Source organism: Schistocerca cancellata, chromosome 6 (assembly GCF_023864275.1).
Source record: "Schistocerca cancellata isolate TAMUIC-IGC-003103 chromosome 6, iqSchCanc2.1, whole genome shotgun sequence".
Classification (NCBI taxonomy): domain Eukaryota; kingdom Metazoa; phylum Arthropoda; class Insecta; order Orthoptera; family Acrididae; genus Schistocerca; species Schistocerca cancellata.
Window position 1 is genome coordinate 420,934,408 of NC_064631.1, and position 13,758 is coordinate 420,948,165.

General features: G+C 34.6%; 1 protein-coding gene across 2 annotated transcripts in view; it reads right to left on the reverse strand.

Moving 5' to 3' along the window:
* Positions 1-13,758, reverse strand: part of LOC126190823 (integrin alpha-PS4-like) — a 175,916-nt gene that overhangs the window by 81,827 nt on the left and 80,331 nt on the right. For both annotated transcript variants that reach the window (XM_049931393.1, XM_049931392.1), the window contains exons 2-6: positions 12,450-12,580; positions 11,851-11,957; positions 10,784-10,913; positions 6,482-6,576; positions 1,381-1,429 (exon numbers count right to left, since the gene is read on the reverse strand). In XM_049931393.1, coding sequence (XP_049787350.1) covers positions 1,381-1,429; positions 6,482-6,576; positions 10,784-10,913; positions 11,851-11,957; positions 12,450-12,580 — 512 coding nt within the window. The remainder of the gene's footprint in view (positions 1-1,380; positions 1,430-6,481; positions 6,577-10,783; positions 10,914-11,850; positions 11,958-12,449; positions 12,581-13,758) is intronic.

Genomic DNA, 13,758 nt, shown 5'->3' on the forward strand with positions numbered 1-13,758 from the left:
AATGCGCAAGTACTATGTGGATAAATAAAGTGTGATCCAGGCACCTCTTTCCTCACATACATGTCAAACTTATGTTGTTAGCTAAGTCATAACTTTACTAACTAAGATTTGCATTCATCATTTCAGATAGACATTCAATCTGTGTACTGTGCATAATATTTGTATGAGATAAAAGATGAAACTCAGAAAAAGAATGACCAACTGTAATACGTATAAAGTAACAGGATAAAACTCTTAAAATTGTCTGTTGTACATAGGATGGTTCATATAGCTGAGAACTGATGTGAAAGGACATGGCTTGCCAGCATGGTTCAATACCAAATAGTTTGTAATGTAATGCCACTAAACAATCGAATTTTCATATAAACAGGCTTACACCTCTTTTATTTAACTGTATTATTACTATTTTTAAATGCTGAAATTAAAAATAATTGTCATTTAATATATAGCAACTAAACACAGTCATTCATCATACAACCCGTCTTGTCATCTTTAACACATTTTTGGTAACTATTTGTTGGTAGCATGAACTCACATGAAGACACAGTGGAACAGCTAGTGCATGGATAGCTTAATGGCTGTTCATAATATTACACTGGCTCAAAATGTATGACACTGCTCACTGTACTAAGGAAATTTTTATCATAATGTATTAGTGCATAACCGTTTTTAGATTTTGAGCTTTCCTCATGTTGTGACAAGAGTAATCAAAACTGAGCAACTCAGAATCAATGAATGAGAAATTTACTATAGATGTGTTCTTCAACTGTAACACAAGCCAAAACTAATCAAATCAAGCCTCTGCACAATCTCACAAAAAAATGATGTGCAGAAAGATGTCAATGAATGAAAGAAATGAGTGTAGGTAAATGTGGACTCAGGTGGGTCCTACTTTGAAAGTAAGTGCCATTAACTGAACATATTTAATAAGTATCCAGATTTTCATCAGTTTTGCTTCTTTCTGTCAGTCTCTTAAAATATTTCCTTGAGAAGCAGAGTTGAAAAATTTTGATGAAACTTTCACAGTGTAATTAGCTAAGTGATGTCAGAAACCAGTTGTGAATTAATATTGCCCTGTTAGTGTGAGCAGTCACAATGCATTTGTGTTTATATGGTATGTAATTAAGATATATGCACCTACAGAGGTAACAGAAATTTTATTTCTTTTCTAATCGACATCAATTTCATGAACCTACTTCTCTGAAAGCAATGATTTTTCATGATGGGTAACAAGGATAATTTGATATATAGATGCTGGCACAACAAAAATAAAACTTTTGGAAGTTTCTTTAAACACTTGACAGCAGTAACATAATGCACACATTCTGATGTGAATTTTACTTTACTTGATTAAATGGAGAAGAACTCTGCAGTGCTTACCTTTCCAGACATATATACCAGGTGCACCAATTATAATTTCAGTATCATTCTGAAAAAGAAAGTAATACATAAAGAAAAAAGATTTTTAATGTCATTTGTTTGCATTATTTTAAATTGTGATTGTGAAATATGTTTAGTTGAGTTAATTAAATGTAAAGATTTGCACTTCGATATGCCTCTTAAATAAAAATGACATTTACAAAGACAATTCATACACACTGTGTCATGAAGAGTACAATGTTTATAATGTGCCACTTAGTCTGTTGAATAGAATGCAAATAATATGGTGCAATGTCCTGTTTCTCATTTAAAATTATCTTTCATTGTGTTATTTTAAGTGTTTGGGTGAATTAAATTTCAGTTTCCATTGAAGTATTATGTTGTTCAACCAGTACAACAATTCAGATACAAAATGAGTTTGTCATATTCACTGATGCATTTCCTATAAGTCCTCCTGCATATATCACCAACAATATCCTGCACTCTTTAATGTGCTGCTGTTGGGAGATTTATCTATAAGCAACCTTCTTTCCTCTCTCAGTGCTGCAGAAGATGGTTATGAAATTTTGCACACCAACAGAATTTGAGCTGACTAACACTTTGGTGACCAAGCCTGATAGTAGCTCAGGGCACAAAACTGTTTTCAAATGACTGCGCCCAAGTACATCTCAGGCTGTGATTTTCATGATGTGTGAGCTACTTACCGCTTGAAAACAGAGCTAGTTTTGTATGGGAGCAATATACAGACACCATATTATCTACCCCTTGACAGATTCTGCATTCTCTTGAAATTTCTAGCAGTATTTCGAATGTCAAATGTAAAAGCATTGAGCCATTGTGTGCTCTTGTCGCCATGAGTTTCATGTGTGAATTTTGTATTTTGTTATACTTCTGCTAAATATGCCATGCTTGCTAGGTGAACAAGAATGTTTGAAAGCTCAGGATGAAGAATTCAATGATTCTATAAAGGGGGGAGAAATAAATATCTGAGTGAGAACAATCTGAAGAAGATTAATGTTTTGGTAATATACAGTCAGCTACAATTTTTCTTTGCTAATGTTGTTGCTACAAATGCTGCTGCTGAAGTTACAGTTTAGTTCTGTTTCATTTGTCTTAATTTCACCTTTTTTACAAATGAATCTCATGGTGAAGCAGTACCAAACATGGATTTTCAAAATTTGTTTGTTGAAGTCAAGACAATTTAGTGGCAAAGCAAACAGCAAAGAAATGAGCTGACATTACCCTGATTGCAATGTATCTCTCTGCATACAAGAATGCTACAAACATTTCTGAATAAAAACCATTTCGGTGCCAAATTATTCAAGAACTTACCTCATACTTTTTTTGGGAGGATATTTATATTTTCCACCATAATTATTGTAAAATTTGTAATCCATAAAAGAACTAAAATAAATATAAAAAATAAATCTTGAAGATTGGCCTTTTTTAAATGTATATTAACCCTTTAAGATATATCAGACACAAATGTGTCAGAAGCATTTTAAATCATGTATAAATTGCTGAGCTTTTGGGCCTAAAATGTTTCTAAATGACTGGACCACAAAGTGCTGACACTGTGTTGAATACCATAACATTAGTATGCTTTTCTAACCTCAGGTTTGAATGTTGATACTTATCAAGTCAGCCAAACACCACTATCAACTTTTCACCTCTGAATGCTTTATTCACTTTTTATATTACAAAATGTTTCTCTTTAATGATATGTGTAAAAAACTGCTAGCAGTTCTAGCATTTAGCGTATGTTTGCTCTCTATTGTCTTACAGAACATTCAAATGGCTTGTGATCTACACTAGTATGACACAAACTTTACAAACAATTTTCACTGAGACATTGCAGATTTCACTAGATATGAAAGTGACTTGCACAATCAAATCCACTACACTATGATCACTGTAAGTCATTAAATTAAAAATTTCAGTACATATTAATTCCAGATTGCCTTTTTAAGTATTTAGTCATTACTTTCTATCTAGTCTTTCACTTCTTTTTCATATGGTCTGCCTTAATACACAGATGTTACATTTTCAGTAAACATTATTCAGCAGATCTTTAACAGACTGAGCCGTCTTATAACACTATTTTGTAACTTGTAACACACTGTTTCTGTGTAGATCCACTATTCCAACACCTCATATGTATAGTTTAATGGTGTTTCACAGAAGCATTCCTGTGAAACTTGCAGTAATAGCTCTCCTGGAAGAAAGAAAACTGAGAAACGTGGCTTAGCTGCAACCTGGAGGATGTTTATAGAATGAAATTTTCACTCTGCAGTGGAGTGTGCATCGAGCTAAAACTTTCTGGCTGATTAAAACTTAGATGGGACTGAAACTTGAACTCAAGACCTTTGAATTTCACTGATAAGTGCTCTACCGACTGAGCTGCCTGAACATGACTCATGACCCATCCCTACAGCTTTACTTCCTCTAGTACCCATTCCTTCATTCTAGAAATTCATAGATAGTGGTGGCACCTGCCAAATGTAGTGTGTTTGTGGTAGTAGTTCAGTGCTGCCTTCATGTTAGTTGTTACTGTGGAAAGATGTATTTCTGTCTAGAGATATAGGATTTTTTAATAAAGGAAAAAGTAAATCGAAACAGTTGCTCGTTACTGACTCAACTACAAAAATATTATACTTCATAGAGCTGAGTCAAATTTAAATATTTTCTTAGTTTTACATTTTCCATTTGAAATTTTACTGCACAGTGAAATACATTGACTGTTGAACAAAATACCTCTAGATTTTCCAAGTATATTTTTTGTTCACAAATGTGATATTTCTTATTTCAAAAATTTTTGAATGGTTAATCTTGTAGTAGGTAATGGTTGTCTTTACTCATCCATTCTTTGCATTATGTCCACGATTTTACAATGAAGAGTCAACGTGTTTATTCACTAAAACAATTATGTACCAAAGAGATAGTCAGAATCTTCAAAGCTGTAAAATGGTGTAAAATATAACTTAATGGAACAAATACAACCATGCATTCAGCAAAAAAGCTGCTCCCTTTCAGTTTAACTAATTAGCTCTTGTTTATCTACATTTGCTCATTTACTTTAACACAAATTCTTAATAACTATCAAAGGACAGCAGTTACTGATATACTGTAAGATTAGAGGCATTTACACAGTGATTGTTGTTGCTTTTGAAACTAGTAACAGTAATTTTCAATTCATGTATCTGTAGTGCAGACAGGCTGATTCAGCAGCCCCCACCAATGTCATTTTATGCAACCTGCTACTTTATATCTAGCTTTCAAGTCCACACGAGAGATTTTCATATTCTCTTGCTCACTACACCCAAACTAGTAGTTTCTTGAAAAAAAGTATGAACAGGATCTTTTTTAGGAAATTTAATGTAGTTAAATTTTGTTCTGGGATACGTTTTCATTGTACCCCATAGTTTTATAATTATTCAAGAAAAACAGTTAAAAAGACCTTCAAATGCATCCCCACTCCACTCCCTCACTCACCCTCCACTTGTCAGGATTCCTAGCATGTTGTTCATGGTATCCCTCCTACCTATGTAAAAAATGTTGTAGCTGCACAAATTATTTCCCACATCTGACCTTTTTTGGTAATCATTGAATGGTCTTCTTATGTCTCCAGCTTAATTGAGCACTTACAAATTGTAAAACTGATGTCTCTGTAAATTTCCCCTAAAATTTTGGGAATTTTAACAGCATAAAATAAAAAATTACATTGTTGTATTCATCAGGTCTTCAGAATACAAAACTATTGTGCTTGTAAGAATTAAGTCTGGATCAAATTGTCAACATGATTAGTCTTAGTCTAAGATTTATGAAAGTCAATTTGCTTTCGTTGCCCTCATGGGCACATTTAAATTAATAATGTTGATGAAATAGATGACTATGCTAACATTGTAATAGCCCAGCCAATAGAGATAAAAAAAGGTAAAAAATCAGGGATAATTTGTTACTCAGAAATTTTAGCACTGTGGTAGGAGGGAGTGCCTTGAACAACATACTGGAAATCGTGACTGGTGATGGACGAGTGTGGAGATGGAGGTGTCTTAGAAGATCACTTTTGTATGTTTTCCTGTATAACTTGAAAACTGTGGCCTCCAGCAAAAATGTATCCCAGTATAAATTTTAACTACTTTAAATTTCCTATGAAGAGATCCTGTTCTTTTTTCTGTAGGACTAATGGTTCATATGTAGCTAGCAGGACAATATGAAAATCTCATGTTTCATTTTTGAAGGCCAGATATAAGAGTGTGGGTTGCATAAAATGACACTGATAGGGGCAACTGAATCACTCTGTATATGATTTAAACTTTCTACTGGACTGGCAGGGATTCCCTACAGACAGCTTGTAGAAGACTTTTGCACAAGGTTATATAGCTCTATTCTGAACCCTAGAGAAGCCAGAGTCTTCGTGAATAATATTTTTGAGTGGTGTGTTGGGTGTTTCTAAACTGCAGTTCATCTGAAATTCATTTAAATAGCTAGTAAAGGGTACATGTATAGAAAGTGAATGCAATAATTCTAAGATTTATGAAGAGACTTCTGCAATATGTGCAGCTATTATCTTTGCACAATATTTTTAATTCTTGATTTGGCAAAATGGTACTTTATTGACTACATCACCAAAGTAAATGTTCTGCAGACCAACAAGAAGTTGAAATATGCACAACAAAGTAACATTTTTTTTCAGCAGGACAGTACAGTGAATAATACTTCATAGTGTAAATGAAACTAAACTTATTTAGAAAAGAAAAGCTATGAAAATTCAGTAAGTGCCATACTTTTTGGATTGCAAAGTGATAGCTTCTATGGTGTTTTATTTTGATTACGTCTAATATGAGGGATTTTTGTGTCAGTATAGTGATATGATGCTGTTTCAGAATAAAAGTGAACTGTACTATGTCTGTTTATCTCAATGATACAGGTTTGAATTATACAGTACTTTGGCTTGAGAACAAGATGCAAATGAAAAAAAGAATAAATTATTTGCCATAACTGAACCAGAAAGTAATTTGGAACCCATTTAACGTATTGTACCATGAAAAAATTTGTTAACTTGTTTTGTGCAGACTGATAAATCAATTTTTGAACTTACTTTTGCAAACTGAACTGCCAGTCCAGCTTGTCCATAACTGTAATAGTATTTTATAGCCTTCTCACCATTTTCTATTTCTTCATAACCTTGATCCCCTGCAAACAAAATAGGAAATCTCCATAAACAATTTATTGTGTGTTCATTTAAGCTAATTACTAAGTAATTCAGTAATTGGGTGAGAAAATATTGATATAATTAAGTTTTGATAGATTCCTTTAATTGTGGTTTTAGCTAAGAAAACCAAATAATGGTTTGCTGTTACTTTAGCAGTGCTATAAAAATTGCCCTAGTGATTTCTTATCAGATAACATGTTATACATGGTAACAGATATTTTCATTTTTTTTTTTTTTTTTAAATATGCTGGAGGTCTCTGCCAAATGTGTGAAGAAATATGATACCAGGGGACATATTTTCAGTGTTTAAACTTGTGGTGACGCTGTCATTTCATCAACTGCAGATGAAGTGTTCATGCTATTCTTAATGCTAATCATTGACTCTTTGTTATAGTTGTTTGAGTGTGTTATTAATTTTATTTAATACATTCCATATTTCTGAAGCTCGTCCTTTGCTATTAAGTGAGGGCAAGTCAAAAGTACCATAGGTTCTCTGCTTAGCACTTAGAAGCAGAGGATAAATTGTTAGCTGAAGCATCTTTCATACACTGTGCTAAAGTGCATAGCTTAAAAGTAATGTCAGTGCAACAGCAGGTACAAGATTTTTGAGAGATAATTGGAGGTACACATCAATTTATTTGCATTTTAAAGGTAAAAACAGAACCTCTTAACATACACAGAACAATGATATGTATCTGTAGGGAGCAGAACTAACAGAGTGAAATTTACAGAGCATTAAATGATTGGGAGAAAACAGGAGATGGTATGGTGATTTATTGAGATGAAGTGCCCTGGTGTAACATATACACATAAACAGGAGAGTGATTTTGAGGTAAAGGTAATAGAAGTGTTGAGTCATCAACAGGCATGTGAACACGACTACAAACTTCACCAGCTGTACCTGTAAATATCTCAACACTTTTACTATATGGCGGGTTGTTATATTTACTCCTTAATTATTTGTATTCTGCCATAACCTTCCACACCATATTTGTAAATAGTATAAGTTGAAGGTAACTTCATTTTTTTCACAAGGCTTTGCTTGGACCTATCTCCAAGTTTGTATTATGAAGTTTTGTTCTGAACAGTAAACATAAGACTATGGGAAATAGTCAAATTATTGATAAATGTTATAAGCTATTTTATTGACAACAAGTCCATACATGCATATAGGTGTATAACAAAAGGAAGTGGTGCCAGCACATGGATAAATTAACCAAAAGCTCACTTCTGCCTGCTTTGCACTTAGAAATCTCTCTAACTGCATTGAATTGAGGATGAGATTGCTAGTATAAATTGCACACTTTCAATTTATGGCACATTCTTCTGGGGCAGTGATTCTAATGTCAAAAGGTAATACTTATCCAAGAGTACCCAGTAAGAATACCGCAGAAAGTAATGAACAAAACACCTTGCAGAAACCTCTCCAGGGATAATAGGATTCTTACACTTACATGCCGAAACACTTATTCCATAACTTTATTTGTAGTTATTAATAAGAATGAAACCTTTATGAACTGAGAAATTTACAACCATTATTCGACAAGTAAACATAGCTTCCATATACATTATGCTTATCCATTTATGGTTCAGAAAAGTATTATACTTTCTGCTGAAAAGGTCTAACAAGTTGTTGGCAGACATCAGGCAGGGAGTTGGACATACGCAAATATTCAAAACTAATGTAATCAAGAACTTTATTAACCATTCCTTCTACAATTTATTGGAATGTCAGAGATGTAAATTCTAGCTAACAATAATATTCACACTACCCAGATATTAACCTGACCTAAACAGGATGAGTCAGGTATGGAACATCTGCTGCATTCATGTTAGAATTTCAGCAGAGATATCTGAAAAGGCTGTTGTAATATGTCACTGCATATCACTGGATGCAGTTGGTATGTCCTTGTAGACAAAACCTTTCAGCTTCCCCCTCAGAAAAAAGTCTACAGGTGTAAAATGCAGGAAACAGACTGGTCAAGGTACAGGTCGTCTGCATCCAATCCAATGATTTGGAGACAATTTGCGAAGACATGCTGTAGTACTTTGTGCACTATGAGCCAGACAGCCACCACGTTGGTATCACAGGTTTCTCCTAGCCTGCAGAGCGACGTCTTCTAGTACCCATGGAAGACTGTCTGCTAAGAGGCTACTGATGTATAATACTAGTGTCCATTCAGTGTTCTATGAAAATGGCCTATGAGCTGATGTTTCACTATCCCGCACCATATGTTTGCACTCCATGGACTCTGACATTCTGCTAGAAAAAGTCAATGGAGATTGTCAACAGACCAATAATGCATGTTTTGGTGGTTTACCTGGCCATGATTGGTAAAACTGGCTTCATTACTAAACATGATACATGACTGATCTGGAGAAGTCTTAATGCCCATGAACAGAAGTTAACATGATTCTCATAATAGTTTCCATGTAGCTCTTATTGAAGAGAGGTATTATAGAGATGGAACTTATGTCAATGGAGAATGCCTGACTCATGCCACTTTCTCATGCAATTATGCAAGAGCTAAAGTGTGGATCAACTGCAACAGCAGCAAGAATATTACTGTCTCCATCTTCTGTTGTCACTTCTTTCCTTCTGTTACACTGTCTAGGCATTACAATACTCTTCACATAACTGATTGAACATGTTGATAAATAATTTACAAGATGGTTGATGTCTATTGGGATATCTTGTCACATACGCCACACTTGAATGAACTGCATTCTTTCTACACTCTCCATACACCATGAACATGTTGGGTTTTTCTGCATTGGTCAGTCCTGTCATCCACTCACAACCTTAGGCTTGGACTGTCACACACTAACTGACTAGCAAGCTGCAATGCACTCAGGGAACACACAAGCACACTGTAAGCAAACATAACAACATCTTATGATGACACAAACACATGTAGGTATGGAAACCTTTCAAAATATGCTACTTCATAAATGACTTGTCCTAGAATCTTGCACAAACACCACAGACATTCCAATTTACCCAACTTCTAGTCTGTTAATGTCAATAGGCACTGTTCCCTTTAAAAAAGTGTATGTTTGCACAAAAAATACTCTTTCTGAGCATTATTACAATCTCTTCACTGGATAACAATATGAGTCCCTCACTAGCAATCCATTTCTTGAAAACAGTACGTCAATACCATTTTCCATTTTCACAATATTTGTGGTGCAGGTTTTAAGTTATGTACACTGTATATAGAGAACTGATAGTACTCTGTGTAAAGTCAGACACATGCTTAGTCTGAAATACTCCTTAAAAACAGTGACTCGGTAATGTAAGGGGATGAACAGTGGGATTTAGAAAGTAATTACTTTTATACTATTATATGAGAGTAAATTTATATGGTCTAGAAGTCATATACTACTTTCAGTTATTGTTCTTTTATGTCCATTTTAATAATTATCTTTTATTCCCTACGATAGTAGTTTCTGATATCCTTACGTTATTCTGCAACATGGAATTTAAAAAAAAAAATGTGTTTGGAATGGGAATAGCCCAAACCATCAAATCTAAACAGTGTAGGAGATCTGCATGTGGCAGCAGGTCAAGATGACATCTGTCTTTTGTGATACTCATAAATGACCCCAAAAACAGGGGCACAGCAGGCGATATTAGTTATTATTAAAAAGCCATTCAGTAAAGATGACATTAAAGCAGGTAAACCTGGTGTCACATTCTGCATAATACAAGAGAATAGCTGTCCCTATGATAATGTCAGTTTGACTGTCACCTGCAGTGCACTGTGAGATACCTTTGCCCATCATCAAACATAAATTCTTGAAATCATGCTACTAGTCTAAATCACTTCATTTCTTCAATGAAATGGAAAACTCACTATAGATTGAATTTCAAAAATATTCAGTACATACGTTGAAAAATAGAGTTATGTCATTGAAACATAAGAATCTTCTTCAAACCATGTTTGTTTGTTAACTTCTAACAATTAATCTAAACTTTGTCCATACATACACACACGGTTATTTGTGCACATGCATCCACAAATATAGACATGGGTTCCTAAATACATGTCATACAAACCATTGTAAATAGAGAACAAAAATGCATCTTGCTGTAAAATAAAGAAAATTATTAAAGAGAAAAATTGCTGAGATGAATAAGTCATATAAACAGAACTAGAAATCATCAGTAAGACTACAGAAACTTACTTCTCTGAATAAGTGGCATTATTTTCTGGACTTTTGAATCTGCTTGCTGTGTGTCTTTTAGAAAATAACAAATTCCATTGATGAGGTAGTAACCTGTATAGAACTGATTTATCCATCGGCTTCCACAAGCCTGTAAACAAAACAATATTTGTTATGTCTAAAACTGCATAATAGTATAAAATCTCTTAAAAATTAGGCTGTTGTCATTTAGATCACAATATTTTATTTAGTAATATTGTGTACATCATATTTAATTGTTTAATTTGTATAAGTCTTAACAAAATTTTATCTGTAGGGCTTTTTTATCGACTAACATCTGTAACGGAAACTGTGCTGTGTAGTTTCAGATTGTATCATTACAAATGACTAATATTTATCAAAAAGCAGCAAGCACATATTTGGTGTGCGACCTATCCAAATAGCAGCACACATTAGCATGCAGTTTCTGGGATTCAGGGAAATATGTCATCCCAGGACTGAAACCAACCGAAGATTAATAACAGAAGTTGGTGTCCCACATCCAGCTAGCTGAATTCTGAGCTGATACCTATGACCCTCCTCAGTTACATGATTCACATACATATGGAAAACATTCACACACTTTCACATGGGATAACACTAGGCATAGGATAACATGAGATGCAGACATATTGGTTACATAATTTCTGGGGAAGGGGAGGGGGATGGGTAGTGGTGGCAACAGGAAGTCCACCCTCCACCACTCACACTGCCAAATCCAATATTAACACGCAGAACCTGTGAAGGTTTGGGGTAAAGATCAGGAAAAAGAAGAAATATTTAACACTTGGTGGCATACTGCATTTTGTCAAGCTTCGAAATTGTTGCTCTCTTACTGGAGTGAAAATGATAGGTGAAATTGCTGACATTTTACTTCCCACGTAATTGAAAATAATTTTGGATTTTAGTGACATAGTAGTATCATCTGAACATGGAGAATTATGTGTAATAGATTTTTTATCATAAACCGAACAATTCAGTTAATTTTGCAAATAGTCTTTGTAGTTCTTCACAGCACATTTACATTTTGTGAGCAATATAACACATACCACAATGCCTGGTCCATTCTGTTGGACATCAAGGGAACCACCAAGCCACATATCGTCTTTGTGATGCTTGACATCAAATCCATCACCCAATCTCTGCTCCACATTTCCTGTTAAAAAATTAGACAAGGATGGTTATAGGGATTGTTGGTTATAGGGAGTGTTGTATTTTATCATACCACTTGATACATATGTAATATACAACAGTATAATACTCTTCATAATTCAGGTTCTGTTTGTGATTACTATATACGAAAAGTAACATTTTTTATATAGGTATCAATATTTATATCTATTTTTTAAATAGCATTTTAAGAATGGTATCGTGCAATCACTACTGAATAGAATCACAAGATAAATCTGCAAATACTTCAAATTATATATTAAAAATTTTGGTTTAGTTTATCTTGAGAAAACAGATCTTTTTTTTTCCAATGTCTCTGATCACTACATAATGTATTTCCTCAGGTGAATCCAAAGGTATTCTTCAATGTTAGTCTTTCTTTACAGTTCCTTTCACCAGTAACATGTAAAATTACGTACAGTTTGTAAAATATAGTATGTGCAGAGCATGATGTAACTAAATTAATGAAGTAACTCACCTGTAGGATCAAGTGAGAGGCGTATGCAATCCTTGCTGCCTAGGACTGCACATTGATAGACTACACCTGGCTGGTGGATGCTTGCATGAGCTGGATACGTTGAATTGGCTCTGGGTGCACCAACTACTACCCTGAAAAGATATATATTTATTCATTTCATGTGGATAAGAACCTATAGACAAGTCAGCCTTTAGAAAGTGTATAGTACATGCATAAATTGGTTAAATGTACTGTGCGCTCTGTTACGTGCTAGGCAATGAAGGGATACGAAAAATAAGGAGAAAGTGTGATGTAAAAAGATAGTTGCTCATTAAGTAGAGGGAGCAGGACATGTTTTATCAATGAGCAATTGAATTAGAAAAATATCACTGGTAATGTGTAGCAACAATCTTGTGTTAATAGCACCAACTTATCACACCACGGAGCCAGTGTGCAGTCATGCTTATCCATGATTACTCAGTGACAATCCTCAACTCAACAGAGACCTGTCCGAGCAACATAAAAGGGGTACATACCTCTTCACAGCATCCCAAACATATTCAGTTGCAATGATAATACATGTATGATAATGTCTGTTAAGAATTAATCTGTCCACTCTGATTTGTTTTGAAAGCTGTAGTGACACCACTATGGTCACACTTCGTCTTACTAAGCAAGCAGACTCACAGCCCTATATGCATGATGGACAAATGAAAGCATATTATCTATATCTATACTCTGAAAATCATTATAAAATGCATGTACGTGTATCATTTTACTGTGTGGAGTGAGGGCAGACATAACATTTAAACACATCGTGGCTCACATCTCTGTCTCCATATATGGCAGTCTCTCTGAAACATGACAATTCCCACTAGGGTAACTGTCCATGCTGAAATGCCAGTATTACACTCCACTGGTCTGAGGAACATGTTGATGAATTTAAGTTGTTATCCTAGTGCCCACATTATTAGGATATTAACACTACTGCAAGCATTTATAATGTCATCAGACACAGTATTCAATAAATATTGTCCTTGGCTACAAATGACTGGTTCAAATGTTGGTAATGGAAGAAATTTTGATAACCAATATATGCCCAGTGGGAATGTACAGTTTTTAATCACCAGACTGAGAGCCAACATCATAAGTCTTGAATCCCTCCACAGTTTCATGAAGGCTGAGGGCAGCAGACTCCTGTTAATTCTAACTGACCCACCTCCATAGCCAGAGCCTCTAACACACATACGTGCACAGTGCCACTCACTTCAAAGGTAAGCCAGTTTGAATCCTGGTGGTGGTTGAAATTTTTACTGCCAGTGTTTGGCAG